The sequence below is a fragment of the Puccinia triticina genome, chromosome 12A, assembly GCF_026914185.1.
Source record: "Puccinia triticina chromosome 12A, complete sequence".
Taxonomy (NCBI): domain Eukaryota; kingdom Fungi; phylum Basidiomycota; class Pucciniomycetes; order Pucciniales; family Pucciniaceae; genus Puccinia; species Puccinia triticina.
The window spans coordinates 5701835-5714757 of record NC_070569.1 but is presented as its reverse complement, the minus strand read 5'-3'; the positions used below and the strand labels follow the sequence as shown (position 1 = coordinate 5714757).

The following is a 12923-nucleotide window of genomic DNA, read 5'->3' as shown; positions in this document are numbered from 1 at the left end:
GTCAATGGGGCCTCACCGACTCAATCAACACACGTTTTTTGGAAGAATCAAAGAACAATTTCAGAATTAGAGAACTTATGGAAACTCTTGAACAAAATCAGCCTGAAAGATTGTTCAATCCCATTTTAGAGCTTGAAGGTTTGTCTAAAGCCATTTGAGTTCCTGCTACCCTTTTTTGAACTGAACAAATTCAATCATTAAATTCTTTTTAAATTGATTGCACAGGTTTTGATGGTGTTAAGGATACTCCGGTTGAAATACTCCATGTTGATCTCCTTGGATTTGTAAAATATCTTGCAAGGGATGTACTTTCCGGAAACAAACTGAAACCCCATGAAAAAACCCAACTTGCCACACGTCTCCAATCCTTCAACACTCTAGGTTTGAATATTCCGCCGATAAATGGGAAATCTTTTGTCACTCACATCAAAAGTCTAGTTGGAAAAGAATTCAAGATTCTTGTTCAAGCCGCCCCATTTATTTTTTTTGATCTTTTGACTCCCAAACGCAAAGAAATCTGGACGGCTCTCTGTCAACTTGCTCCCTTTATTTTCATTACAAAAATTGATAATATGGACAAATACCAATTAAATCTGAATGCTTACATCAAGAATTTCCTTTATCATGCCATCAAAACTACTGCGCAATGGGTCAACAAACCAAAATTTCACCACCTTCTCCATCTCCCTGAATCAATCCTTCGATTTGGACCAGCAAGTCTTTTTTCAACTGAGAAGTTTGAATCATTCAATGGTGTATTACGGAACACATCAATCCACTCAAACAGACAAAGTCCAGGACGAGACATTGCTATCACTTTTGATAATTATTATGTACTCCGGTTTATTCTCTCTGGCGGCTATATGTATGATCATTTAACTCAGACCTATTCCCAAGCCTCCCAAGAAGTCCTCAATATTTTTCTATGCAACGAAGTTATCCGCAAGTCTTTGGGTTACAACCTTGCCACTGCAAATCCGCTCTTGCCCCAACAGTATCCATTTGCAAAAATTACCAAAGTCCCTCAAGAAGACCAGCTTGGAGTACCTCAAACATTAATTGAACACTGCTCAAGCAACAGAATCAGACAAATTCACCAAGTTCAAATAAACCAACATGAAGTTTTGGAGAGAGGATGTTTTGTTCTGGTTAGTCACTTGAATTCTTGTTGTAATTGATTTTGTATTTTAACCATTTACCATCATTTATTGATTCAATTTCTCCTCACAGATTCCGCAACATGGCTCACAATTAATTGTTGGATCAGTTGAATCATTATGGGAACATTATTCAAGTGCAAGGTCAAAGTTCTATGTCCACGTTAATCATTTCAAGCTAATGGGAACAAATGAGCTTTATTCAATGCGAGAGATCTGCCGCACAAAGACAAATCAGTATGTTAATGTCAAAGTGAGTTTTTTAATTTGAATGATCCATTTGAAATTCAAGAATATTAACTTGGGGCACCTTTGTAGGATGTGCAAGCTTGTATCAACGTTCAGCATAATTGCCACAAAGGAAAATGTCCAATCATGAACACAGGACCATCCAGAATTGAACGCCAAGAAACAGAAATCAGGACCACTCAAGTCAAACACACAGACAACAGAAACTATGTCATCAACACTGCTTCATTTAATGATCCATTTCATCACCATCAAATCTCCCAGACTCATCTACCACAGATTTCCAATCAAGATATGGTTCAATCTGTTTTAGATGGCTTACAAAACTGGGGCTTACATCACTTTGAATATCAACAAACCCATGCAGGGGATGAAGATAATGATGTGGATAATTCTATAGAGTTTTAAATTTTAGGCAGTGTTGGAATCTTGGATTCTTACCGTATTTTAGGTTATAACATATAATTTTGTTGAGAAATTACATAACAAATGAGAAATGATTGTAAATCCAAAATATCATATTGGAGGGTTTGAATTTTTTTTGATACTTTTTCTGGAGTAAATGACTTGTAAACAAAAAATCCAGGCAATGAAAAACAATGCTACCGTGTAGCAATAGTGAAATTAGGCACAGTTTGCTGGTGACTGCACTTGAGGTCAATTGTTCAATCAATGTCCCATTGGACACTTGTGCTCAGAGTGTGCGAGTGGCAGTCCTTTTTCTGGCTCCATCGGAGTGTCCGAAAAATGCTGATGGTGGGTGTCCATCGGACACACTTGATCCGCAGTGTCCGATGGACGGTGTCTTGTTAGTGCCCATCGGACACTCTCAGTGGAGAGTGTGCGGTTGTGGGTGTCCATCGGACATTCTTGATCCAGAGTGTCCGATGGACGGTGTCTTGTGGGTGTCCATCGGACACTCTCGGTCGAGTGTTCAATGGACGCTGTCTTGGTGGTGTCCATCGGACGCTCTCGGTCGAGAGTGTCCGATGGACGCTGTCTTGATGGTGTCCATCGGACACTCTCAGACAAGAGTGTCCACCGGACAGTGATGCTTTGGTGTCCATCGGACACTCTGCCTGGAGTGTCCGATGGATGCTTGACCCGAGGTGTCCATTGGACACTCTCAATGGAGAATGTCCAAAGGACGGTTTTTTGGGATGTCCACTCGACGCTCTTAAGAGCGGAGCATCACATGAACGCTTTCAAAAAACGTCCACGTGATGCTCAGCGCACCTGGCATCCGCGGGATGCTCCCTGGCCATCCAGTGGACACTCTTCAGTCCCAAGTGTCCACCGGACGTGTGCCGATTCCAGGAACACGATCCGTGGTGTATGCACACCTGTCAACCCTAACCCCAGGAAGCCGATTCAAGTTGGAAGAATGGTTTCTGACTAGTTTCTGACTGGGTTTCTGCCCAGTCGACCACCTCGGGCCTCCGCCCACCGCCCACCCCCCTCAGCCGATCAAGACCTCCAAGTCACCCATCCTGAGTTGACCATCCAATCGACTTCGAAGAACTACCGCCAACAATGTCATCCTTCTTTCGCACCGTGGGATCGGACTCCGAATCGGACTCATCTAGTGATGAGGAGCTGCTTTCGGATGCCTCAGGTTCCGAGACGGTCCAGGCTGATGGCCTCAAGAAAACCGCGGCACCACTGAAGAATCGGTTCTTGAAAGGTGGTTCGGACTCCGACGACTCTGATTCTGATGACGATTCGGATGACATGGACGCCTCAGACTCCGATGACGACCTCAAGAAAACAACCACCACCGGCGCAATCAAGGCAAACAAGTTCTTGGTCGGTGCCGATAGCGATACCGACAGCGACTCGGAAGACGAGAGTCGAAGGGTCGTCAAAAGTGCTAAAAGCAAACGTCAGGATGAGATCGATGCGAGCGTTAAAATTATGGAGAATGGGGCCAAAATTAATGACTGGGTTGTCATCAGTGCTGGTCAGTCACTCAATCAGCTTCCTCTTACCAAACTCGCCCCCCAGCCTCAGTGTCAAATTGCTGAAACCTGTGAACCTGATCGTGCTATATTCCTTTCTTCCAACAGAATTCGACAAGCTCGTCCGATTAATCACCCGTCAAGCTAATGCGGCCGACCCCCTTCCAGCCTCTTTCATCAAAGTAGTCCTCAGCTTGGAAGAGAGCCAAATTGCTGTCAACGAAAATGCAACAGTTAAGAAAAAAATGAATGCCACCAACGCAAAGGCTTTGAACACGATGAAGCAAAAACTGAAGAAAACTATCCGTGAAAATGAAGCAATCATTGAAAAATACAAAGCCGTCAGTTTTTCTCTCACTCAATCATCCTTTCTTTCTTGCCCTATTCTGACATTTCCCAACGGTACTGTTTAGGACCCAGAAGCTTTCGAACAGGAAGCAGCTGCGATAGATGCCCCAGCGCCTGCCGCCAAGAAGAGTAAAAAGAGCAAGGCTCGTGATTCTGAGGGAGAGCCCGATGACGACGACGACGATTTCACTATGGTCGGTAAGGGTGGAAAATCTTTCTCATTCTCGCCCGATTCAATCTTCAAAACTCTTCAGTCGGTCCTCGAGGCGCGCGGAAAGAAAAATACTGATCGACAAGAGCAACTTATGATTCTTGACAAGCTGCTCAGTATCTCTACAACCACTTACCAAAGAATTCGGATCTTGTTGGCTTTGATCTCAAGTCAATTTGACTACAACCCAGCAGTGACCACCCATCTGCCCACTGAGGCCTGGAAATCGGCTCGAGTGCGCCTCGACGAGTTACTCAACTTGCTTTCAACTGAGACTCAATTCGTCGTCCAAGAAGAAACTGTCGATTACGATGACCAAGAAGAACGTGCCCCAGACTCCGAATCTACCAACAAGCTTCAAGTCAGAGGTAGCATTAGCAGCTTACTAGACCGGCTAGATGACGAATTCACCAAAAGCTTGCAAAATATCGACCCTCATACGAGTGAATACATTGAGCGCTTGAAGGATGAGAAGGAGCTCTATTGCACAATTGTTCGAGCCCAGAGTTATTTCGAAAGAGTTGAACTCACTTCGGCTGTTGCAAAGGCCGTTACCAGGAGACTGGAGCATGTGTATTGCAAGGTTAGTTATTTTCTTTCAGAAACAATACCAGCTCTTTGTTCTCATCACTTATCATCACGCTTCTCCTCAGCCTGATGCCGTGATCCAACCTCTTGAAGCTGCCGTACCCGAATTGCCTTCAAAGATATTCACCCCTACGTCGAGTCCTGTGGAGTCATCATCATATTCATCTTCAGAACTGATCCATGCGCTCTGCGCTTACCTTTATAAAACCGACAACTCTCTGCTTCAAACTCGAGCAGCTCTTTGTCAAATTTTCAATTACGGGTTGCATGATGAATTTTACCGAGCTCGTGACCTGCTCCTCATGTTACATCTTCAAGAAACTGTACACGGAGCAGATGTTGGGACGCAAATCATGTACAACCGCACGGTTGTCCAACTTGGTCTGTCCGCTTTCCGGCTGGGTTTGATCAAGGAGAGTCAATCGATCTTGCAGGATATCTTCGCTTCTCAGCGAGTCAAGGAACTCCTCGCTCAAGGTGTTCAAGCTCAACGATATTCCCAGCTAACGCCCGAGCAAGATAAGATTGAACGTCAACGACAACTTCCCTACCACATGCACATTAACCTGGAATTACTGGAATGCGCCTACCTGGTCTCATCGATGTTACTTGAGATCCCTAATCTCGCTCAAGCCGGAAATGATGTCGAATTGAAAAAACGTCAGATTTCAAGAACGTTCAGACGTATGTTTGACTATGCCGAACGTCAAGTCTTCACCGGTCCACCTGAAAATAAACGTGACCACATTATGCAAGCGTCAAAAGCTTTGCAGACCGGCGACTGGCAAAAATGTATCGAACTAATCAATGGGATCAAGATCTGGGCTCTTATGCCACGCCAAGATGCCCTCAAAGAGATGTTGACTAGGTCAGTCAAATCATTTCTTGCCTCTTACCCCCCTTTTTTATTTCTATTTTGCCCCTGTTTTCCCATACTGACTCGTTACGTGTAGAAAAATTCAAGAAGAAGCTTTGCGGACATACCTGTTTACATACTCATCATACTATTCAACGGTTTCGATCGAGTACCTGGCTACGAGTTTTCAATTGAGTGAGCCGGATGTGACATCGATAGTATCCAGGATGATATGGAACGAAGAGTTAGGAGGAGCGTCTCTCGACCAAATCGACAAGGTCGTTGTATTATCGAAACAGGAGCTCACCAAACTGCAACAGCTGACGATCGGCCTGGTCGATAAAGTGAGCGGGATGGCGGAAACTAATGAGAGGTACTTGGAGTCCAAGATTGGCGCCGGAGCCGATCGAGATGGCGCCAATCGAGCCGGAACTGGTGGGACTGAGCGGAAAGAGGGAGAGCCTCAAAGAGGACCACGTCGGGGCGGAGGTGCCAAAAGTAAAGTTTTAAATCCTTTTCATCAAGTTTTCGTCACTTTGGCTCCGTGTTCCTTGCTTATCCGCTGTTCAAATTTTATTCTTCCTTGGCGTACTGATAGATTATCGTGGTGGTAGAGGCAGAGGAACGTTCTCGGGCCCGATCGGTGGCAGGACTGTTGCAGCTGGCGGGGATCGCAGACGGGGATAAAAATACCTACCTAGATTTCATGGCAAACTTCTATATATTTCTTCTTATCAATCTGTCTTCTGCTTTCCTTTTTAAGTCGTGGTGTTCTCTCAAACAAACCAATATCAAAATGGGTCTTCCATGAAAAACCTCGACAAAAGTATGCATGCCCTTTCCTTTTTGATCTTGTTATCATTGAGATCGTTATGCAGAAGATTTATGATGAGCTCAATGCAACATTGTGTCTGTCTAAGGCGGTCTCTTAGTATTTTCTTACATTGTCTGTGAATGAGTTTCATCAATAGGGGATATCAAATATGACTAAATCCACCATTATGTAATTGACAGGTTTGAAAAACCCACCATTTTTAAAACATGCTGGTTCTTCTTCTACTCCATTTTGGGAACCACTGGTGAGAAATCTCATTTTTGGCTAATTGACTAGTTTCTAATTGTGGATTTCTCATATTTGATACCCCCTAATAGTTCTGCGGATGCCAAAAACCAACATGGATCTACATTTTGTCATGTTTCATCAGTTGATTTTGACTTCATGTACTGGCTTGGGTTTTTGAGATAAGAATGGGTCTTCCTGTGGGCATTTAGAGAGCTCTAGATGCCCCTCTAAATCTAAATTAACACAACTATCAGACCCATGACCACATGAAAATGATCCAATCCGCCGCTAAGTGTGGCGCATCTGGAGGTTGGGGAAAATATTCCTTCTACTTCTTTGAACTTTTTCGACAACATTTGTAATGTTGTCTAGGATGACCCAAGAGGCTTGTCTGGTCTCTCCAAGTCATCCGAGTATGGGTTAAAAAGGGAGGAAGGTTCTTGGGTCTTTCTTCCTTTACTGACCCCCTCTCTTCTTTGCTCTGGTGGCCTTGCAGGCCACCCGGAAGAGAGGAGTGTCTAGGAATAGACATTCCTTGAGACTGTTGCCACCAAGGAATGATGTCCTCTTCCTTACCCTAGGCTGCCTTGCAGTCCCTAAGGTCTGAGCCCAACCCGCAACTCCAGTGATCCTGGAGCCCCGCTCAGAGCTAGCCCTCCATACTCATTAGTTCACTTTGTGTATCCAACCCGTTCACTAGCTTGACAATAAGCAATACAATATATTTCCATTCTTGTTAATGCATATGTTCTATTAGTTCCTCAAGGTCTCGCGGCACTTCTATTCTGAGTTGATTGTGTTTTTTGTGGCCGTCTCTTGAACCCCTTGAAAGGGCGTCCGCGCGGTTTCCTGCGGATGATACGCGTTTCGCCACAAGGTCTATTTCCCGTTCAATCAACAAACGTTGTATGATCTTCCATTCGCTGTTCACGAACCGGTCCTTGGACTTGCGTTTGTTGATCACGGTTTCTGTTGTCGTATTATCCGTCCAGACAATGAAGCTCTTGCTTTTTCTTGCCCCAAGTTTCAGTAACATGAGTAGTCCGAGTCTCACCGCAATGGTCTCGAGTCGTGAAATTCTTTCCTCCTCTTTGTCTAGGTCGTCCGCAATCCCTTCGCCTAGTTTCTCTATTGATTTCAGGCGGAATTGTGCCCAGCGTCGCCCTATGAGGACGCCAATGCCGTAACCCGTTGACGCGTCGCCAACCCAGCCGACCTCTGTCGGTTCCGGTGCTGCTATCAGGCGAGTTGGATGGAAATTCTTCAGGCTTGTCAGCCAAAAGTGGAGGTCCTCTTCGACGTCTTTGGGTAGTGGCCTCGTCTTCCATTTGTATACCCAATTTTTCAGCATCCGGTATAGGCTACATAGGTAGCATTGGAGCTGAGGCAGGATAAACGACACATGGTTTAAACGTCCCACCATCACTTCCACGTCCGTGTAGGAGAATTCCGCTCCAATCTCCAGGAAGTCTTGGATTTGGGTTATTTGTTTGTCTAGTTTTTTGCTAGGCAGTCGAACCGTTTTCTTGACCCTGTTCCATACAAAGCCCACGTATTTCTGTTCCTCCAGAAAAGGAGAGTATTTCTGTTTGTTTGTCTTTACTCCAAGCTGGTTGGACCGTTTCACTACATCTGTCATTAGAAGTGCGGAGGCGACGGATTTTACGAAGAGGTTGTTGTCGACCCATCTAAAGATTGCTTTGACATCAAACTCGGCTAAAATGATTCTCTTCCATGCGTCTGCCGGTCTGCCAAAGGAGCCGCAGCCTGCTACGCCCCCAAACGTGATCCTAGTGTTGAGCATGATACCTCCCTTGAAGTCTTGAACCATAAGGTATGGCCATTGATTCGGTGCCGTGGGGATTTGCCGGTACGCTTTTTCCCAGTCGAATAGAGCTAACAGAATGGGCTCTTTATTCTTTCTTAAGTAAGTTGCTACAACGTTGAAGTCGTCCCAGGTGGTTTTGAAGTCTTTGTAATCCACGAATGAGTTAACCAAAGGGATTCCTGGCTGTCTGTGCGGGAAAGAGAGGTCGTTTATTGGCCTCAACAACCCGTCTCCATTGATCACAGCTCCCAGCGGGTTCGTGCGGAAGAAAGGGAACTTCCTGGCGACCTGTTTGTGAGTGTAAGGCCCAAACATCCTTCCGGCGGCGACTTCTTTCGCAATTGACTCCTCTATCTTGGCTTTAGCTTTTAGTGCCAAATCGTGGTTTGGTGGTGTGAAGAATGCGTCTTTGCCTTCAATGTGATGCTCCGGTATTCCTTGATCAAAGCCTTCACAGAATCCGAGTAGCACGTTGTTGAATTCCGGAAGGAGCCCGGCTGCGCCGAGAGCTGCTTCCCATTGCGGTAGGTTCATCTCACACAAAACTGCCTGAGGCCAGCTTACTTCTTCTACCGTCAGAGTGCTCGGCACCGGGTATCTTACTACCGCCTCCGTTGACGCACCACGTCCGTCTTGACCTATCTCACTAAATTTTGGGCACCGGGGGCAACATATCAGAGGTGCTTCTTTCTCTCTCGTTCCTCTCCTCTTTTTTTTTTTTTTTTTTTTTTTTTTTGGATTCTCATTACTGCGCCCTATTTCTCTCTCTGCTCGATATGCGGAGCATAGAGCGATGATGGGGGTGTCTTTCCTCAATGATATTTCATTGTCTTACATACAACCATACAACGCATAATTGTAGATATGGAAGAAGAAAACAAGAGTTCGGGATGGGAGCCTACTAATGGTTGTGGTCTTTCCTGTATGACCCTCCTCCGCCGCCGTCCCGCTCGCGCTTGTTGTGGCGCGGGTTGAAGCGGTTTCCTTTGTATCCTCCCTGCCTTTGGGTCTGCTGGTTGGCGCCATCGGATGGCTTTGGGTTTTCCTTGGTTGGGTTTTGACTCTGACCGGTCTTGACTGACGGTTGTTGTAAGTGGAGAGGGGTGTTGTCTGCGTCGTTTGGTTTGGATTTCGGCAAGCCTGTGATCGGATCCCAGCCCACTCGCCTACCGCCTGCCGCGTAAGGGTTGTTGGTGAACTCGACCTCTTCGAACCTCGCGGCCTTCGCATACATCTTCTGGACGATGGTCTCCTGGTAAACCGAGATGTTGACCACCAAGAGACGTCCGTCGCTTAGAGGTACCCTCGCTGAGAAGGTGTTGACCCGAACCGTGATGTCGTACCTCAAGCCAGTCATGTAGCCGTAGTTCTGTATGATGGCGTCGCAGTTCCTCTTATGGCCCGAAAACCAGACAAGGAACTTCGCATGAGTGGGAATTTTAGCTACCGCTGCGTAGAATCCTTGGTGATTCACCGACCACTTGTTGTAGGTCTGGAGGTATTCACTGGGGAACGGAAAGCCAGTGTATTGGTTTCTATCCAAACGGCTTTCTTTGGATCGGGGTCGTTTCTTGCTATAATGGAGCATGGCTTTCTCTTGCCAAGCCTCGTTGAAAATGGTGAGTGGTAGGGGGTTCCTTAACTCTTTCAGGTTGTTGTTGAAGAACTGGGTCAAGCCTATGTTGTCACTAGTAGGGAAGGCCGCATCGTCAAACACCAATGCGCCTTTCTTCCCAAGCTGATCCGCTATCCCGACCGTATCCACCTCCATGGCATTGTGGACAGTTGAGTTGGGTTTCTTTGGTGGAATCGCACTCAGAAATCCGACTTTTTGGACTTGGCTTGTTGCGCCTAAATCTTTACCGGGGGGATGGGCGCCTCCAGCAGGTCCGGTGGCCACATGGCATAGGCCTTCGCAGATCTTCAGGAGGATCTCCGCCTTGGCGTGGTCGCCTGATTCCGCTGCTTCCTCCGCCCTGTCGTACATTTCAAGGATGCGTGCCTGGAGGGATCGTTCGGCTCTCGGGTGTCCATCCGTTGCAATGGGGTTTTTGGCTGTTAGACGGATCGAGGATACAACGTCTTAGCTTCCTTATTCCATGGATAGAGTTCCTAATTCCTGTTTTTAGGTTACTTACCCGAACCGGGTCTTCCTTTGCTGGCCTTCCTAGTGATCCCGGTATCTTCCTCGTCTGGATCTCTGACTAAATGGTGCGCCACACAAATGTCTATCTCAGTTCCTAATTCCTTTGGGTTATTCCTTGGGTGGTTCCTTTCGAGATTCTTCCTTGACTTACCGGCTCCAACGATCTCCGCCCATTCGTTTCCTAAGGTTTCCTGGATGTCTTCTCGGTCTTCCTGCCCGGACTCTTCTTGTTCCTCTGGGATCTTGGATGTCAACCGTGTAACGACCTTCTTTGTCGTCCCTTTCCCAGTCGAGGTGGCTGTCTTTGATCCGGACGCCTTCTTCGGCTTCTTTGCGGGTGGTTCTTGAGTTTGGTGGGTTCCTCCTTCGAGTTCTTCATCTTGCTCTGTCGTGGTTGGAGTCTGGTCGGTGCCTACTGCCGTGCTGCCTTCCATTGCTTTTTCTTTAACTACATTAGTTGCTGCCTGGATGAGACTTAACATGTGTTATGTTGAGGCGAAAAAAGGCGAAAATTTCCTTCCTTTCTCCTTGCTAACGGCGGTCGGCGATCCGATAAGGTTTACGGCGTTGTTAGCGGGAAGATCCTTGCAACGCCACAAAGCTTGCCGGTACCGGTTGATGCTGGGCCAACTAGGTTTCGCCAGCCCCCGCAGCAATCTGCGGGGGAGCGCGACCCTGCGCGGGTCTTAGTGCTTGTTCTAAGGGCAGCGCCTTACCGTTTTAGTGCAGGCGCTGCTGTAGCGCCTAGGGGCCGCAGCTCCTTGGACTTAGCCCACCTCCTGCTGCGCTCCCGGTAAGTAGCAATGAATCACAAGGAATAGGAAAACATTTTCCTTTTGACCAAAAATTAAATTGGGGTAAATTTAAATAGGGTCTCACCAGGGGAGATCTGTTCCCACTCTCCAGGGAGTGCCACACATGAATTGTCTTCTATAGCTGTGCTGGCAGCCTTTGGTGAAAATAGTGTTAGGAAACAATGATCAATTCCGGAAATCATTTGGAACTTATCTGGAACTCATCTAACACTCATGTGGAAATTGGTTGGAACTGATCAACTGCAAATCAACTGGAACTCAGTTGGAACTGTAAAGATGCAATTTCTGCAATCAAAGTATAAGTTAATTTCAAATTATTGGCAATTTATATCATTTATTGGGTTTCAGAAAAGATTAATCTGTTTACAATAGAGTATTATATGATACATGATTCCAAAATAACTCTGACATCTTTAAATCCAAATTAAACACAACTTTTGTTCACTCCTAATTCCAAATTTAATAATTGAAAATAAATTGGCATGGGCTTATAGATACACCCCCATAAAATAATTTGTGCACCCCTCACACCAGCATGCACACCTCATTTTGTCGTGTGCACTCCATGTATTCCTGAGTAGAGGTATTCATGGTTTTGCATCCATTGGTTTGAGGTGTGAATGCCTTTGTGTGCCTTCATTTGAGGAGTGTGACGTTCAGAACCCCTGGTTGACCAGATCAGGCATCTGGGATGGGGCTTACATGTTTTTGTCCGTCCCTTCCATCTGTCTAACATAGTCTACAGACACGCAGGCTCAAGGCAACTGTACACTTGAGGATTTGGGTGTACTTATGTGCTAAGTACACTGCCGTGGCATTCATCTGAGCTCAGGATCTCATTCAATCAGACGGTACAGTCTCTTCATCTGAGAGGATTAAATATGAAGCTTGAGATGGTGCAAGTATATGTAAATGGGTGGGAGTATTCCTACCAAGTGTCAAGACTTAATTTTCTGGATGACTTGGGAATATTTTCTATCCTCAAGAATGTGCAGTATCAATGACAGAGAGGAGTCCCTCTGGTCCTCAAGAATTTTCAGCCTTAATTTCCAGAAGGAATACTCCCGGCCCTCAAGAAGGTACATTCTTGATAGCAAAGAGGATTCCTCCCAGAGGTCAAGCCTGTATTGTCTGCATGACTGAGAGGAATCCTCTCAGCCATTAAGACTGTGCAGTCTTGAAGGCCAAGATGAATACCCCCGCTTGTCAAGACTGTGCATCTTGGTCTCTGGAAGGAATCCTCCCAGCTGTTGCTGTATAGTCTCAATGACTGAGAGTATTCCTCTCAGCTATTGGGGCTATGCCGTCTTGATGAACAGAAGAAATACCTCTAGCCGTTGAGAAGGTGAGGTTTTGATGGCTGAGAGGATTTGTCTCAGCTGTTTAGACTGTGCATTCTTGGTGAATGAGAGGATTCCTCTCAGTCATTGATACAATAAAGTCTTGACCACCGGGAGGAATCAATCTTCTTGGCCATTGATACTGTACCATCTCTGGGACCAGGATGAATTCACACCGGAAAAGAAGGAACCACTTAATGATTGAAACTACCAGTTCAATCATTGCCAATACGCTGGCATGTACCTGCCGGCCAGCAGGGTTACCTGCCAGCAGATAGTGGGTACCCGTGACAGGTTTGTAACTTTTTTTTGCCCAGCTCCAGCAGGTATCCATTTGCCAACTCTACGCTGATACTACCATGTA

General features: G+C 46.1%; 2 protein-coding genes across 2 annotated transcripts; one reads left to right on the top strand and one right to left on the bottom strand.

The window, feature by feature from the left end:
* Positions 1–2939: 2939 nt before the first annotated feature.
* Positions 2940–6054, top strand: PtA15_12A562 (uncharacterized protein; the record flags this gene model as incomplete). The annotated part of the gene is made up of 6 exons (XM_053162184.1): positions 2940–3366; positions 3473–3705; positions 3778–4506; positions 4577–5379; positions 5465–5865; positions 5966–6054. The coding sequence occupies 6 exons, from the start codon at positions 2940–2942 to the stop codon at positions 6052–6054; spliced, it is 2682 nt and encodes an 893-aa protein (XP_053026127.1).
* A 3105-nt stretch (positions 6055–9159) lies between these two features.
* Positions 9160–10838, bottom strand: PtA15_12A561 (uncharacterized protein; the record flags this gene model as incomplete). Its single annotated transcript, XM_053162183.1, has 4 exons — positions 9160–9330; positions 10015–10313; positions 10397–10462; positions 10556–10838. The coding sequence occupies 4 exons, from the start codon at positions 10836–10838 to the stop codon at positions 9160–9162; spliced, it is 819 nt and encodes a 272-aa protein (XP_053026126.1).
* Positions 10839–12923: the final 2085 nt, after the last annotated feature.